A 15,058-nucleotide genomic window follows, 5' to 3' on the forward strand; every position below is an offset into this window, starting at 1 on the left:
TTCACCATGTTGAATCCGCTGTTCATCTCAGCTGTCTTGTGACCGATAGTTTGATAATGTCAGCGGCGGCGGAGGGACTTGAGGCCGACGTATAGAGCTTCAACCAGCTGGCTTCCTGTTCCACCGCTGACAGCACGGGTCGCCGACACGGGACGGAAGGACGGCTGTTTTGATGTGGACACACGGACAGCTCTCAGCTAGCTCCAGGCTGTCAGGTTCATTACTGCTTGCTTCCCTCTGGCTGCTGGCAGCAGGAGAACTGAGCCCACATTAAAAGGGTTTAACTTTGTCCCCCCGCATGGTTGTTTTTATGGGAGTATCAGTTGATGTTAGCCGCAGGAGGACCCAGTGAAACATATCAAACACACACACGCTGCTTTCGATGGGAAATAAGTTGTCTGGCAGCCGTCTGCGAGGATTTCTCTGCTCGTGTTTTGAGTCGTGGGCTGAAGCAGTGATGGGGGGGTTGTTCCCAGGCGCACTGCTCTGTGGATCGGTGTAATAATATGTGAGTAGAGTGACCGGTCGAGGCCTGGGCCTGCCTGCTTGCCTGCCTGCTGTACTGTGGCCTGGCTGGGATATACCTCCTCTGCACCGGATCAGCAGCGTTAATTACGGCCCGGAGATTAGCCGTGTTTACAGACGGGCTGCTTGAAGAAGATTCAGTTTGGACGAGTAGATGAGATTTCTGGACCGCACGGAGTCCCGGTGGTGGGAAGAGCAACCGTGCTGGATCAGAGCGGGGTGCCAACTTGGACTCTTTTAAAGATGAACGCCCTCCTGCCCCACATGTGACAGGCGTTAGATCACACTGTTGTATCAAGACGGGGAGGCTGACTGTCATCAGGAGGGTGGGGGCTCCATCTCTTATCATGAGGGACATCTAGGGCCACCGACTTTTTTTTATTTACTGAGGGGGGTGCGGGTTATTTTCTATTTAGTCAGTTTGAGTTTCATCGTTGGTGGCGGCACCACACAGGTTTTTGTAGCGACCCGCTCATGATATGCTCCCCGTTATTAGCCCCGGGCTACAGCAGCCTAATGGTGTGCAAGCAGGAAAATTAATTTAGAGGAAGTGGGTCAGCTCTTTATTAGCATTATGATAAAAAGCCACACCGTTGTGGTTTCTGTCCCTGTAGATTAGAAGTAACGTTAGCTGCTGCTGGGTCATTTAAAGCTCAGATTAGTTTTCTCTATGTCCAAGTTTCACGAGTCGTAGCTATTAGCATCTCTGTTAGAAACTGGTTCTGACAGGACGCGTCCCAGCGCCGGTGAATGGCTCTTTGCGGCCCCGCGGCTACAAATGTCACAAAAATGATGGCTGCTTACAACGGTGGCCCCTCGGCAGTGGCTGCCCATCATCCACATCACCACCACCAGCTCCAGCACCTCCCGCCTCCCCACATGCACCACCACCACCACGCGGGCCAGCATCACTTGCAGCACCCGGGCTCCGCCGCCGCCGTGCACACGGTGCAACAGCACACGTCCACGGCTGCAGCTGCGGCGGTGATGCTCAACCCCGGCCAGCAGCAGCCCTACTTCCCCTCCCCTGCCCCCGGACAAGCCCCCGGGCCGGCGGCAGCTGCGGCTCCTGCCCAAGTGCAAGCTGCCGCTGCCGCTGCTGTCAAAGCTCACCAGCACCACCACCATCACCACCATCAGCAGCAACACTCACAGCACCTACAGCAGCAGCTGGACATAGAGCCTGACAGGCCCATCGGCTACGGAGCGTTTGGTGTGGTCTGGTAAGTTCAGTAAGGTGCTATTCGACTGTTTCACTACAAGTCATGCAGGCCAAACTGTGCTTTTTCTTTTCAGGCAAACACTAATATCATTAAAAAGTGTCTTTTGTCGGTAAAACTATGCTTGTGTGGTAATCAGGAATACCTGATTGCAAAACACTGGTGATGGTAATTGTAATAAATGATCTTGAGCAACTCTTAAATCTCTGTCAAACTGGTGACTGTAATGTGTAGGAAATGACTGGAAGCAGTAACAGCAGATACAAAAAGTGAAAGTATGCATTCATGCATTACACAACAGAGTGTTTGTAGTTAAACAGGTATGCACACTCACAAGGTAGGAAGGCTCTAATGAAGGATCCTGCCACATTGAATTATGGAACAAGTAGGATCCAGCCATGTTTTAAAATTTAGAATGTCAATTCCTGCTGGTTTGTTGTCAAGAACACTGAAATAATCTGCCTTGAGCTGTTTTCTGCACTGATGTGGACACTTGGGATTAGCCTTGGAAAAACATAGCTGTGTCTTAGTGTTTAACTTACTCCGTATGACAGCAGCACTTTCTTCATGTATGTGTGGTCCCTGATGTCCAAAGCGGGAATAGTGAAGTACGCTTACTAGTAAACATTAAAAAAGCTCTATATATCTTTTTAACTTTTAAAACACATGAGTCTTTTCTGTTTACAAAGTAACAGCACATCTGATCTGTTGCTCTTTATTAAGAAGATGTGAACATTCATGTGTTAAAGGTGTCATGTAGGTGAATACAGCTGGAAGAAACATGTACGTAAAAAAACATGATGGTAACATTGCTTTTCACTCTCAATGTTTCTCACCAAATCACAACAAATGGATCATCTAGGCCTGATACACACACTCACACACAAGGTGAACACATTTCCTCCCTTATAGTATAGTAATAGTAATATAGTAATAGTTACAGTCCTACAAACAACATCAAACTTCAGTTTTTCTGCTCTTCCTGCCTGTCTGCGTAGTCCATGTGCAGCGAAGCATTTATTAATTTGTGTGTGTGTGTGTGTGTGTGTGTGTGTGTGTGTGTGTCATTAGCAGACGGTCTTTTGCGTGTCTGTGTGTGTGGGAGGCAAACTAGCATGCCACACACACTCATTATCCATCATTGTCCCAAAGCATTCCCAAACCACACACTTCCCCATGACTCCCCTGCTAGTATGATCCTAGTCCACTGATTGTCAGCCAGACATACCATCAGCATTCTCACACACCACCACCACCAACAACAACAACAACAACAACAACAACAACAACAACCTTGTTGTGGGTCAAACACAAAGGGATCAAACCACAAAGAGGTACAACATTAGTAAGCAGCTTAAAGAAAGTGTTGTTTCTCTTTACTCGTGGTCACACTGAAGCTGATTCTTTCACTGTCAAAGGTCTATAAAGAGGGTAGACACAACCAATCCTAAAGTGAAAATGGATTTCTAAAGCCAAATGCAGAAATGATTAATATGATCAGCAGTTTTCAGCTTGTCCTTTCAGGGGTTGCCACAAAGGAATTGGTTCTGCACGTTGATTTAGCATGAGTTTTTACACTTGATGGCCTTCCTTCCCTCATTAATTTAACTAGGCTCGGGCCCCTAGGTGGCCCTTGGTGGCTGGGAGGGGCCACACCTCGTGGGGTGGGATTTGAAGCTGTGGCCTTCTGCATTCCAACCCAATGCTCTACCACTGAGCCACTAGGCCCCTACATGATAAAGTCATTAAACAACTGAAAAAATAAAATTCTTATTTAGATAAAAGTCTGTAAAGTATAATTGCCAAAGTGTATTTAAAATAATAAAAAACAAAGCATTCGTTGCAGAAAAATGTCCTGCACAACAAGATCTCATTGTTATTATTATTATTATTATTATTATTACTCGTGTATACATTTATAAGCAGCTTTTTACTGTTGTGGTTGGTTGAGGTGGAGCTGAATGTAACTGCTTTTTGTAGCACTGTTAGTCCAAATTTAAAAAGCATAAACAAAAAATTGTAAACCACTATTTGACAAACTCGAATCATGACGTTTTCTGCACGAATAATTACTTCAGTTGATCAGTCAGCTGCCTATTAACTTTCTGTATTATTCATTCTAAATTTGCTTTGAAGGACAGTGTGTAATATGATGATATAGATACTGTTTGACAATAGAATTTTTATTTTTCCATCTTGTCACATTATACTCTATTGTTTGGATGGTTGGGCTGCAAATAACACTTTTTCTTTCTTCCACATGTTTTTAGAGATAAGATTTGTGTGAAGCAAAAAAAGCAGCATTTGAAACATCTATTCTGAATAAAACTTACAAAAGTTATGTTCATCTATGAAAATGCTGTAACATTAGCAACACAGCTACAGCTGCTGAGTGGCCACAGGCAGCTACAGGTAACTTTTAAGGTGAAATGTTTTCTTATAGTTTACTTCATGCATGAGTTCACAGCGTGAATCAGTCAGCCCCCTTTTAGATTTCCCCTTTATATATTTTACAACTTTTACATGCGTTTTTATTGCTTCTATTGCAAAAAATAAACTTTAATGATGACTGGATAGTCAAGCGCTTTCATAAATGTAACTGAATTACCCCGAGACTATGGAAATCTTTGTCTACACTTGTAGGAAAAAAAAGCTGGTGAAGCCTGGAGCCTATGTGCTTAGGCAGCACTATACCTGTGCCCTTATCAGATCGATCCCAATACCACCTACACAAGAATCATATCAAACAGCACGGAGATGATCTACGGAAGAAAGCCACAAAAGTTTGTTGTATATTTTGTGATGGTTACTGTAATAAGAACTTGGCTCTTTCAAGTGATATTTTAATTGAATTTTTACAAAATGTGCTCTAATGTGATATATATTGTTATTGAGATATGAAAGTCACTATATTGGGATATAAAATTTTGGTCATATCGCACAGCCTATGTATGTGAGTAAAACTACTTTTGTTCTGAACCTTCAGCATCTGTTTCCTAACAAACTAATGACTAATCAAATGCTGGTTGCATAATCTATCTTTCTGAAACATTTACGCACACAGGTGGACCTCTTCACTGTCTATAGATATGTCAAAACTGTCTGTGGGAGCAGGGGGAGCCTCTTTTAACAAAGAGTTAAAGAGTCAGTTGAAAGCAGCACCAAATGTGCAAACACGCAAAGCCACAAAGACAAAAGTGAAAGTGTGTGCTGGCTGCCTAGATCCAGTCCTGGTGTAGCAGTTTTCTTCTGCTCTGCCTTTTTGGCTGTGTTACAGTAACATGTACCCAGTGGAGTTGACCTTATGCAGACCACCCCTTGTCGGTTTTATTTATTTTCTTCCGGTTTCTGGTTTTTATCTTCATCGCTTGTGCCACTTATGTTAAACCCCTTTTCGTGTGTGTGTGTGTGTGTGTGTGTGTGTGTGTGTGTGTGTGTGTGTGTGTGTGTGTGTGTGTGTGTGTATGTATATATAAACTTTAAAAAAAATTCTTGTGACTGTTGTAATGCCAGGATGATCATCCTGCTGGACAGCATATCCCGGTGCTATGTGTCACTATGTAAACAACACAACAGTGGCATGGTTGGCATACTTTTGTTAAAACTAGATAAACATTTGCCAAAATTTCACAACCAACAGGTCTCAATGTACACAGTGTGACACATAGCCACACCCAGAGCAGTTTGGAAAATTGGAAGACAAAATAGCCTTTTTGGGGCATAATAGCATAATAGTGTGCAATTATTGGCAGGTGTGGCATGTAAATGTGGTTCCTTATGCATGATAACAAACTTACAGTGGAGCCACTCATAAATTACTGCGCTTTAGTGTTTAAGTGATCAAAAAGAATATCCGATCACAGGTTAATCACCGGTTGTTATTGTTAACTTGGACATGACCTCTAAAGATATCACACCAAAACTTACAAGTTTTTAAGATTCGGACATCTTACTTTTCTCAATATTTCCTATTTTTGTATGCTTCCTAAAGTTTATGAGAATCTCACCAAGCCACCAGGAAAACCTTTTGTCTGAGTGAATAACTCATTACTTGAACCATTGAGTCCATTTGCAGTCTTATTAAGGATCTTATTAAAACCTTTCCATCCTATGTAGCAGACACAAGTTATGTAATAAAACTTTTAACAAATGTTAAAATATCTGAAGGATCTTTTCTAGTAACATTTGATGTAAAATTGTAGATTGGATTTGAATTATGATTATAATCATATTTTGTCACGTTATTTGCACCTAATTATGCAAATCTATTTATGGGATTATGGAAACCCAGATATAATATATAATAAAACAGTATTTTTGGTCATAACATGCTGTTTTCATAGATAATATCTTTCTTTGTGGTATACAGGCTTAGAAAAAAATTTCCTTAAATTCAAATCTAATATTAATAGCACATCCAAAGTTAAAGAAGCTGATGCATATTTTTTTATCTCTTTTTTTAAGGTTCAGTAAATGAGCATACATAATCAGAAATGCCACTCTTACAGAAATTAGTACTATTCTGGACTCCCACAGTTATAATCCTAAAATGGACAGTTTGTCACATTAAAACAAATTTGTACAAAAAAGCCAGATTTTGAAACTAAAGCTACAGAAATTTGTATGCACTGTAAAAAGCAAGGCTATGATGACAGAATTCTTTATCATTTTGTCACAGTTGAAAACAGATGAAAAGTGTAAAGCTGATTTCAAGCATGAAATTTGCATTTGGAATCAGGGGTTAACTGTCAACACAAAGTCCTGCCGCCAATGCAGCTAAACAAAGATTAGGATGACAAATCAAACAAATCTACCAGTAATCTATAAAAAAAATGTACACCAATTATTGTTGATATGGTATTATTCCTAAAAGGAGAGAACACACTTGTGAGCTTAGGGGCATTGAAAAGCTCAGCAGACCACAGAAAACAACTGATGTGATTGATGAATGTCTTATCTCTGTCAAAGTCCAGAGGAAATAGAGGGTTTACCGCAAGATGCAAACAATTGCTAAGTGCTAACAATTGCACTCTGTGTTTACCACAGAGCAAGTTTATGATGCAACAAGCTTTTAAATGTTACCTGTGAAATTCAACACTGCTGTTTATTGCTAAATAGAAAAACTATTGTTTGAGCTACAGAATTAGAAATCAGTGCAACACCTGCTGACCTTAACAGTTCCCAGGTCATGTCATGTCATCTGGCCTCTGTTGTTTCTGTTACATATCATATTGAAAAAAAAAAGGCTTCTGCCGCTCACATCTCAAGTTCAAGTTTTGAACATGCAGTTGTGAGTGGTTGTGATTCTGTTTTTCTAGTCAACAGACACTGACAGCAGATGTAAATGAGACATCAGGATAGAAATTCTAAGGATGTGCAAGTGTGCATGTTTTATTGAACTTCTACATAAAAAAAAAAAAGTGTATACACAAAACAGACTAGAAGAATTCTACTCAAAATAATCCTGAGTTACTAGTTTTGATTCATGTAATTAACATAGATTATCTAGTAGAATTAAAATGAAGTACTACAATGGCAAAAACATATTGTATTAAATATTTTAATTATGGTGCCATAACTACATTATGTGTTACCTAAAACAAAACCTCAACTAAAAAAGGAAACATTGACATTGAACATTTTTTTATTGTATTGGCACTAAAGAAAATTATTAGTACTGAAAAACTGCACAGAAAATAATACCACATTGGTCTTTAGTTCATTAAAAATGAATAAAAAATGTAGCATATGTGGTTATGTTATGTGACCATGTACTTAGAAGCTTAAAAAAATTCTGTTTATCCTTTTTGGATCTACTGTTTTCTTCCCCTCTTCCTACTACACTTCCTACTCATTTTCATTGAAGAATTGCAGACCAATCGAGTTAATTTAATAGAGAGGGCAGAAAAAAGAAGGGATTTTATTACTACTGAATAGTATGTTGCTGAAGCTAAAAACAAATAGGTAACAAGGTATTGCATGAATTGTTACTATCTAATCAACTGAAGCAATTTATAAAGAGCAAAAATACTGAAGTGGATAACAAAACTTAGCTTGAGTTTTTAAAATCGGACATCTTAATTTTCTCAATATTTCCTGTTTTTGTATGCTTCCTAAAGTTGAATTCTTTCTCATTTTGTCACAGTACTTATGAACAGCAGAGTGGTGAATTTGACTCTACCCTCTACCCTTGTACTGATGGATTTAGTGCTTTAGAAATGTAAATTACTGTACACTGAATCTGCAAACACAAGAGATCAACATGAAAGTTTGGTGAGTAAATAAGGATGAAGCCTCATTTAAACTAACCCCTGTAAAATATTAGGCTAAAACCTAAGGTCGGGATAATTATTTAGCATGAGTCTCTCAAACTATTCACATTACTATTCCACTGCACTGTGGCCACGGTGTATTCATTTACAGGTCCTGTGGTTTGGGACTCCAAGCTTACTGGTGGTGTTTGGACTACAGTGCTGGCAAAACCTGGGTTCTTAGTCCACAGCCATCTGTCTGCCTTGACTGATCCTATTTAAAAAGGTTTACTGAAGGTTGCACTCAGAGGCCTTTAGTGTGTTGAGTTGAAATGCTCTTACTTACACCTGCTGTGTTCCTCCCAAGCCTTCAGCTCTGCATTTCTGCACTTATAAACAGTCTTTGCCTAATCACTAAGACAGATGCTCTACCTAACAAACATGATGAAAGACAATAGTCTATTTTGTCTTTCTTTTTCTCTCACTCAATTACTTCATCACGCTTGTCCCTTATCCAATTGCTGGCTAAACTACCAAGCTTGCATGCAAGAAAATATATTAAGGTTAGAAGAAGGGTCACCAAAAATATTAGAAATCTTCCTGTGAGGACAGAAAATATCCACACTATATTCAACAGAACTTTAGTCATTACTTTTCAGCTAAGTTTGGTGTTTATAAAAACGTGTTTGCCGTAATAGTGGAGCAAAGGAAGAGGGCAGTGGGTCAGAAAAATGATTACCAACAGCCTCTGTGGCTCCTGCATGTCTAGACAAAATGTATGAAAATCTGACCTCTGTTATATCTTAGTGTGAACCAAAATGTTGGTTATTCTGTCTCTGAATTACTCAATAACTGCTACAACACTACAATTTTATCTGCCAAACACGAAACAATACGAAATTTCCAACTTCACATTAAAGCCACTCTGCTATATAATATACTTACATTCATTGGTCTTCTTCACCCAGGTCAGTGACAGACCCCAGAGATGGAAAGCGAGTTGCCCTCAAAAAGATGCCCAATGTCTTCCAAAACCTTGTTTCATGTAAGAGGGTATTTCGGGAGCTAAAGATGCTGTGCTTCTTCAAACATGAAAATGTAAGTATGTAGGCTTTGTACAAGGCTCCCTTTTCACCTAATGTGAGGGGGGCCCATATCCGGAGGCAGGTGTGTAGGACTCCTGTACAGTTCTGCTTATAGGGAAATACTATTGATGCATGTAAATGCAAAGTCTCTGTGACGGGATGGCTTCACCCATCTCGATATAGATACCTGATATGAACCTGAAAAAGTTTAAAAAATGTATCTCTCTTCTTAGGTGCTCTCTGCTCTGGACATACTGCAACCTCCACACATCGACTACTTTGAGGAAATGTATCCTTTAACATCTGCTGTTGCAGTAATACCTTAAGTGATTTCAGTACTGTACACATACAGTAAGTATGCTGTAAGAAGTAAGTTGGATAATTATGCGTGGGATGTTTCTACACACCATAGCTACACCATACCTCCATCTACATGCTGAGGCTTCTTACACAGTCGGCTTTTGCTTACTGTCCATACATTTATCTTGATCTTTATTGATTATGTTAATGCATGTAAAAAGGAACAGTACACCTACAGAAAGTCGTTTGTGAAAAATCCTTTTTAAGTCCTCTGCTGATGAGATCCTCTTTTACGGTTTGAGCATTTGGCTCTAGTCCAACTTGGCACGCATGCTACTGACCTTAAGCAACCCTAAACCCTTATTTACAACCTACCTGTATCTCTCTATGTAGATAGGATTTGGTTTGAAATGGTCTGGTTTGGAGATATCTGCCTCCACCTCTGTACAAAAGAAGAATCCACATACTTTGGGAGCTCCTTAGTACAAAGTCTCTGTAAAAGTCTCTCTGTTTAGAGTTCCAGGGAGGCTGGATCCTATCCCTGGTGTCATTGGTGGGGGACACCATGGGCAGGGCACCAGTCTATCACAAACAAATAAATTCAATTCCCATCCACTGTGTTATGCTGTATACAGAAATTTCAGAGGTAGATATCTCTAGACCTGGACAGATCAACCTAGAATTGATCTGCATGAACAGATGCCTCCAGACAGGAAGAGACTGATGGTTGCATTTTGCCTCAAGCATATTTTTCCTATGCAAACTCTAAAAACAGATTTTTAGAATTACTTCTTGAAGATCTCTCTGTTTCTCAAGAATAATCATCCCTAGAGAAAGATTAAACGTGTGATGTGATTTGGTCACACCACATGATCAGGGACTCGAGAGGGTTAATCCTGAATATCTCTTGATATCCAGTCTGATCTGATACATAAATTGACCTAATGGTTAACTAAATGACTGTAGGTGCAAAGTCTGACTCACCTTAAATTTTAGCTCTAAACTCTCAAGGCCTTCACTCAATAGGATAAAGTTGATGTGCCTAAATTATTGTTCTGATATAGCTGGATAATGTGGCTTCTGAAATTGACATGACGTGATCAGTCTCCCTTTGTTGAAGATGTTGAAACTGAAACATTTTTGACTGAGGCCAGGCTCCAGGAGAGAGCCCATTAACCACCAGCAGAGGAGTTTTCTTTAACATTGATCATTGAGACTGGTGTGGGATATCAACTATTCTCTATATTTTATATCAACCCACCCTCCTCTCATGTAGGCTGCAACACATAGCTTTCAGTCAGTGCATTCACATGGAATTGGAACCAGATAACAGGCTAACGGAAGGTTTAACTGACACAAAGAGCTTCGTAGAAATCTAAATAAGTCACTATCCACTGCAGATTGTGACACTGTGTGTCTCTTTTCTTCTCTCTCTCCCTCTGTGACTCCAATCTGTGTGTGAGGCTCCTAAAATATGTCTGAGGTGGATGAGAAATCTGAACACTTGTCCGCTTGCATGTATGCACAGATTTCCAGTAACCAGGTTTCTTTGGCGAAATGTAAACATAGTTCCTTGATTACCCGAGACCTGGTCTGTGATGTGAAAAAACATCCCATTTTTACACACTCCAAGAAGTAGTGCACCGTGGCAGTAAAAATGTCTGTTACAACGGCAGTTTTGTTTATTTCGCTACACTGAGACTGTAGCTTAGAACTGACATCTAAGCATCGCCCTACATCGTGTTGTCAGCAGTCACACTGCCCTCTATTTCGATTCAGTTTGTAGAATTAAATAGCCTGCCATTCTGTTTCACCTGCGCTGCATACTGCTTCCAGCTTGTGTGTGCAGTGGTTTGACAGAGAGTAAGAAAGTCAACCTTCAATCTACGTGATTGATGATTTGAGTCCTTGACTTAAGGGGAACTGAAGTTCCAGAACTTTAAGCATGATTATATACAATATAGTCGTATGATAATAGTTGCAGCTGGGATGTGTAACATGCTTCATAACCCTGAGTTGCTCATTGTGTGTTAACACAGGAATACACATTTCAATTATGTGTCTTATGATAAATATGAGTTTTAGTCTTTGTTGGACCAAGTCTGTTTTTGTTTATTGTCCAGTCAAGATGTGTCATCTTCCTCCAGAAGGGCAGTGGTTCAGTACTATCAAGTCGTTACTCAGTCATAAGCTTATGCTCCTGCCTCACAGACACAAATCAGGAGCATGTAGGCTGTGCTCATAAGAGATAATTATCAAGATTTGTTTTTTACCACCTTACTTCAATGCAGCCTTTACCAGCTGGTTTTCCCTTTACAGCTGAAGCAGGATGCTGACTCAGGAGTCTCCAGCCATGAGGGCCCTCTGGAATATTGTCTTCCAGTTAGGCTTTCTTCATTATTCATAGAGAACAGGAAGCAAGCCACTGTGGAACAATTTGAGTTGTGCAGGGTAAATTTATGATTGGTCCTACCTGAAATCATGAGGATTTATAATTATGGTGGGACCATGAATATTACTTTTGTTATTATTCTTGTACTATAACATTACTGTCTTTTGGGCTCTACTGTCTAAAACAGATGGAAAGTTCAGCGAAAAATCAGGAGATGTTATTGTCAACCAAAAGAAGTTAACAGTAGATAGCACAAAGAGATAAGGGATTATCTTCATCTACAGCTACACTGGAAAAAATGTTTAAACAAAACATCTGCAGCACTGTGGTCACAGCTGTTTTTTTGCTAGTTTTTGCAACTAAGAGCAGTGTAGATACAAGACAGGGATTGACCACAGATAGTCCTTCTGTTTATACTGGATCGTGTCTACCCATCTATTGAGATCTAAATATTGTGAGGGCAGCAGTAAAGAGCAGTTAGAGTCACCTGGACATTTCCACAACCTGCGACTGCAGCTGTTAGCACACCGCAGTGATCAAGGCTCAATACTACTCTGCTGCTTTCTGTTCCCAACACCACATACTGCTTATGAGAAAACACTAATTACCAATTCCAGTGTATTTCTGGTGCTCCTGGGAGCAGATATAAAACCCATAATGACATAAGGGAAATGGGTCAAATTAGGCAGAGTGGAAACAGGAGCCCTACTCAAAGCTACTGTAGTCTTCATCATTGTCTTAAAACATACAGTACAGCTGTTATAGTAGAAACTATTACCTTAATTTCAATCAGCTATGTGGTGACTGAACTGATGCAAAGTGACCTCCATAAGATCATCGTATCGCCACAGCCTCTGAGCTCAGACCATGCCAAAGTTTTCCTTTATCAGATTCTACGAGGTATGTTCTTTTTCTTTCGTGTGATCTTATTGTTATTAACATATTTATCTAGGTTCAGTGGTTCACACTTAGGGCTGGGACACACAAAGCCATTTGTAGGACCTCAGCATTAAATAATGTCAGATTTTGCCATGTGTGCCATCTTTTCTTCTGAAAAACTTTTAAAATGGGTTATGGGTCCACAAGTGTTTAGTATTACACAACCTTTCTAGTCTTTTGTTGACCCTGTCTCAACTTTTTAAAATTCAACATCCAATTACAAGAAACTGATTTTTTTCATTATTCATGTTAAGCAAATAATCACGGATTGTGACACCATGCTACAATAGCTTCAGCATATATAATAACTACAGAAAATACAAATTCTTCAGAATCTTTTCCAACCATTTTGCTTTCATTCTGGTATTTGCCAGTTCTGAGAACACAATATTTTCCTATTCCATTCCTGTCCTTTGGGACCTGTGTCAGAACTGGCTCAGTATCCAGTCTAGAAGTTGGACAGTGTTGATAGACATTGGGTGTCCATCTGTGGCAGAATTACATGTTGTGGTAATAAATAAAGTATGATGATATTGTACACATGATTGAGGTCTGACACAGGTAGGATAATTGAGCAGGTAATAGAACTCCGCTGCTTGATTGTCAGTACATTGACTCAGCCTGTTTGGGTCATGAACGATATGTGACATAATGGCCTCTTCCTCCTCCACTGTCACCACCAGGACTAAAATACCTTCATTCTGCTGGCATTTTACACCGAGACATCAAACCCGGTAACCTCTTGGTCAACAGCAACTGTGTGCTCAAGGTGAGTGGAACAATCTAATGTGCTACTGTATGTGAAAGAGAAATACCCGTTCAGCCTGAGATCAACAACACAACTTCAGACCTAGTTGGTAATTCAGCTTTGTTTATTGTGCAACTGACAGCTTTTTTCTACTCTTTTTGTCATCAAAGGAGCTATAAACAGTTAGAGGAACACATTTAAGATCGAATGGACTGATGAACAAACTCCAGTTTCATTGCAGATTTATTCATCCACCTGCTTGTCAAACTGTTTCCAACATCCAAGTATATGTTTGTCTTCAGAAACTGATTTGTTTTACTTGTTGCACTATTGTTAGGAAGAGGCATCTTCTATTTCAATGACATGTTGTCACTAATGCTAAAAGTGATTCTCTTTGAAAGAAAAGAGAAAGATATTAATGAACTAAATTCATCCACATTTTCACTCCAAATTAGACAAAAAAGAAGGGACAAATCACAAACACGTGCAGGCAGCACATGGACCTTTAGAAAAGGCACCCAGCCATAAACTCAGGCTGTGGCTGGAATGTTGCTTTCTTTGGGCTATATTTGTGTTTTTGGGCTAACCAAATAAACTGTAGCCCACAAACAGAGTTTAAATGGGACAGAATAAATGTAGGCAGCCGTTAAAATACATTGGTGGACTGCCCAGTACAGTCTAATGTGTGGGAAACACATGATGTAACACTTGTTGTGCTCTATGAGCAACACCGGTTATTTCCATATGAGCAACACCGGGTTAAGCAGAGGAAACAAACCTTCTTCATCTCAGGATAAAAAGAGAAACTTACAGCATCACCTCCAGCATTCACTGGTGGTAGCTTGCAAAAGAGACTTTGAGTGAGACTTGACTGGGGTGATAATCAACAAGTCCCAGAAAATAGTGGATTGCTCTCTTTGGGAGGAGTGAGTTGAGTGAAGGAGTTCAAGTATTTCAGGCTCTTGCTTACGACTGAAGATACACGGGGGCAGAAGATTGGCATGACGTCAGCCTTAGAGATAAGTTTGGACATCTGAAGGGAGATTGGAGTAGAGCAACTTCTCATTTGATTTCAGAGGAGTTGGCGTGGTTCAGGTGTCCACCTACATGCCCTACACTGGAAAGATTTCTGGACACGTCCAACAAACAAGTGATCCAGAAGTAGACCCGTAACAGGCTGAGGACATTATACATCTCATCTGGCCTGGAAATGCCTTAAAAACCTACCTGATGAGCTGGAAAATGTTGCTGGATTACTTTGCTGTACCAGCTGCCACCATGACCTGACTCCAGATTAGCAAAAGAAAAAAAAAGTATTGATAACAGCAAGTGTAGTAACTGTTTAAAGTAAGTGACTGTTTTCCAGATCTGTGACTTTGGCCTGGCTCGAGTGGAGGAGTCTGATGAGTCACGGCACATGACTCAGGAAGTGGTGACACAGTACTATCGAGCTCCAGAGATCCTCATGGGAAGCCGCCACTACTCAAACTCCATTGATATCTGGTCTGTGGGCTGCATATTTGCTGAGCTCCTGGGGAGACGCATCCTTTTCCAAGCCCAAAGTCCCATTCAGCAGGTACCTCCTACTCCCTGAAGAT

The 15,058-nt window shown here is 40.3% G+C and overlaps 1 protein-coding gene across 2 annotated transcripts in view; it reads left to right on the forward strand.

The window, feature by feature from the left end:
- nlk2 (nemo-like kinase, type 2) overlaps window positions 1–15,058 on the forward strand; it is a 26,631-nt gene continuing 11,573 nt past the window's right edge. For both annotated transcript variants that reach the window (XM_067506705.1, XM_067506706.1), the window contains exons 1-6: window positions 1–1,748; window positions 8,965–9,094; window positions 9,315–9,370; window positions 12,567–12,673; window positions 13,396–13,481; window positions 14,827–15,036. In XM_067506705.1, coding sequence (XP_067362806.1) covers window positions 1,276–1,748; window positions 8,965–9,094; window positions 9,315–9,370; window positions 12,567–12,673; window positions 13,396–13,481; window positions 14,827–15,036 — 1,062 coding nt within the window. In that variant the 5' untranslated portion in view covers window positions 1–1,275. The remainder of the gene's footprint in view (window positions 1,749–8,964; window positions 9,095–9,314; window positions 9,371–12,566; window positions 12,674–13,395; window positions 13,482–14,826; window positions 15,037–15,058) is intronic.

Source organism: Channa argus, chromosome 6 (assembly GCF_033026475.1).
Source record: "Channa argus isolate prfri chromosome 6, Channa argus male v1.0, whole genome shotgun sequence".
NCBI classification, from domain to species: Eukaryota; Metazoa; Chordata; class Actinopteri; order Anabantiformes; family Channidae; genus Channa; species Channa argus.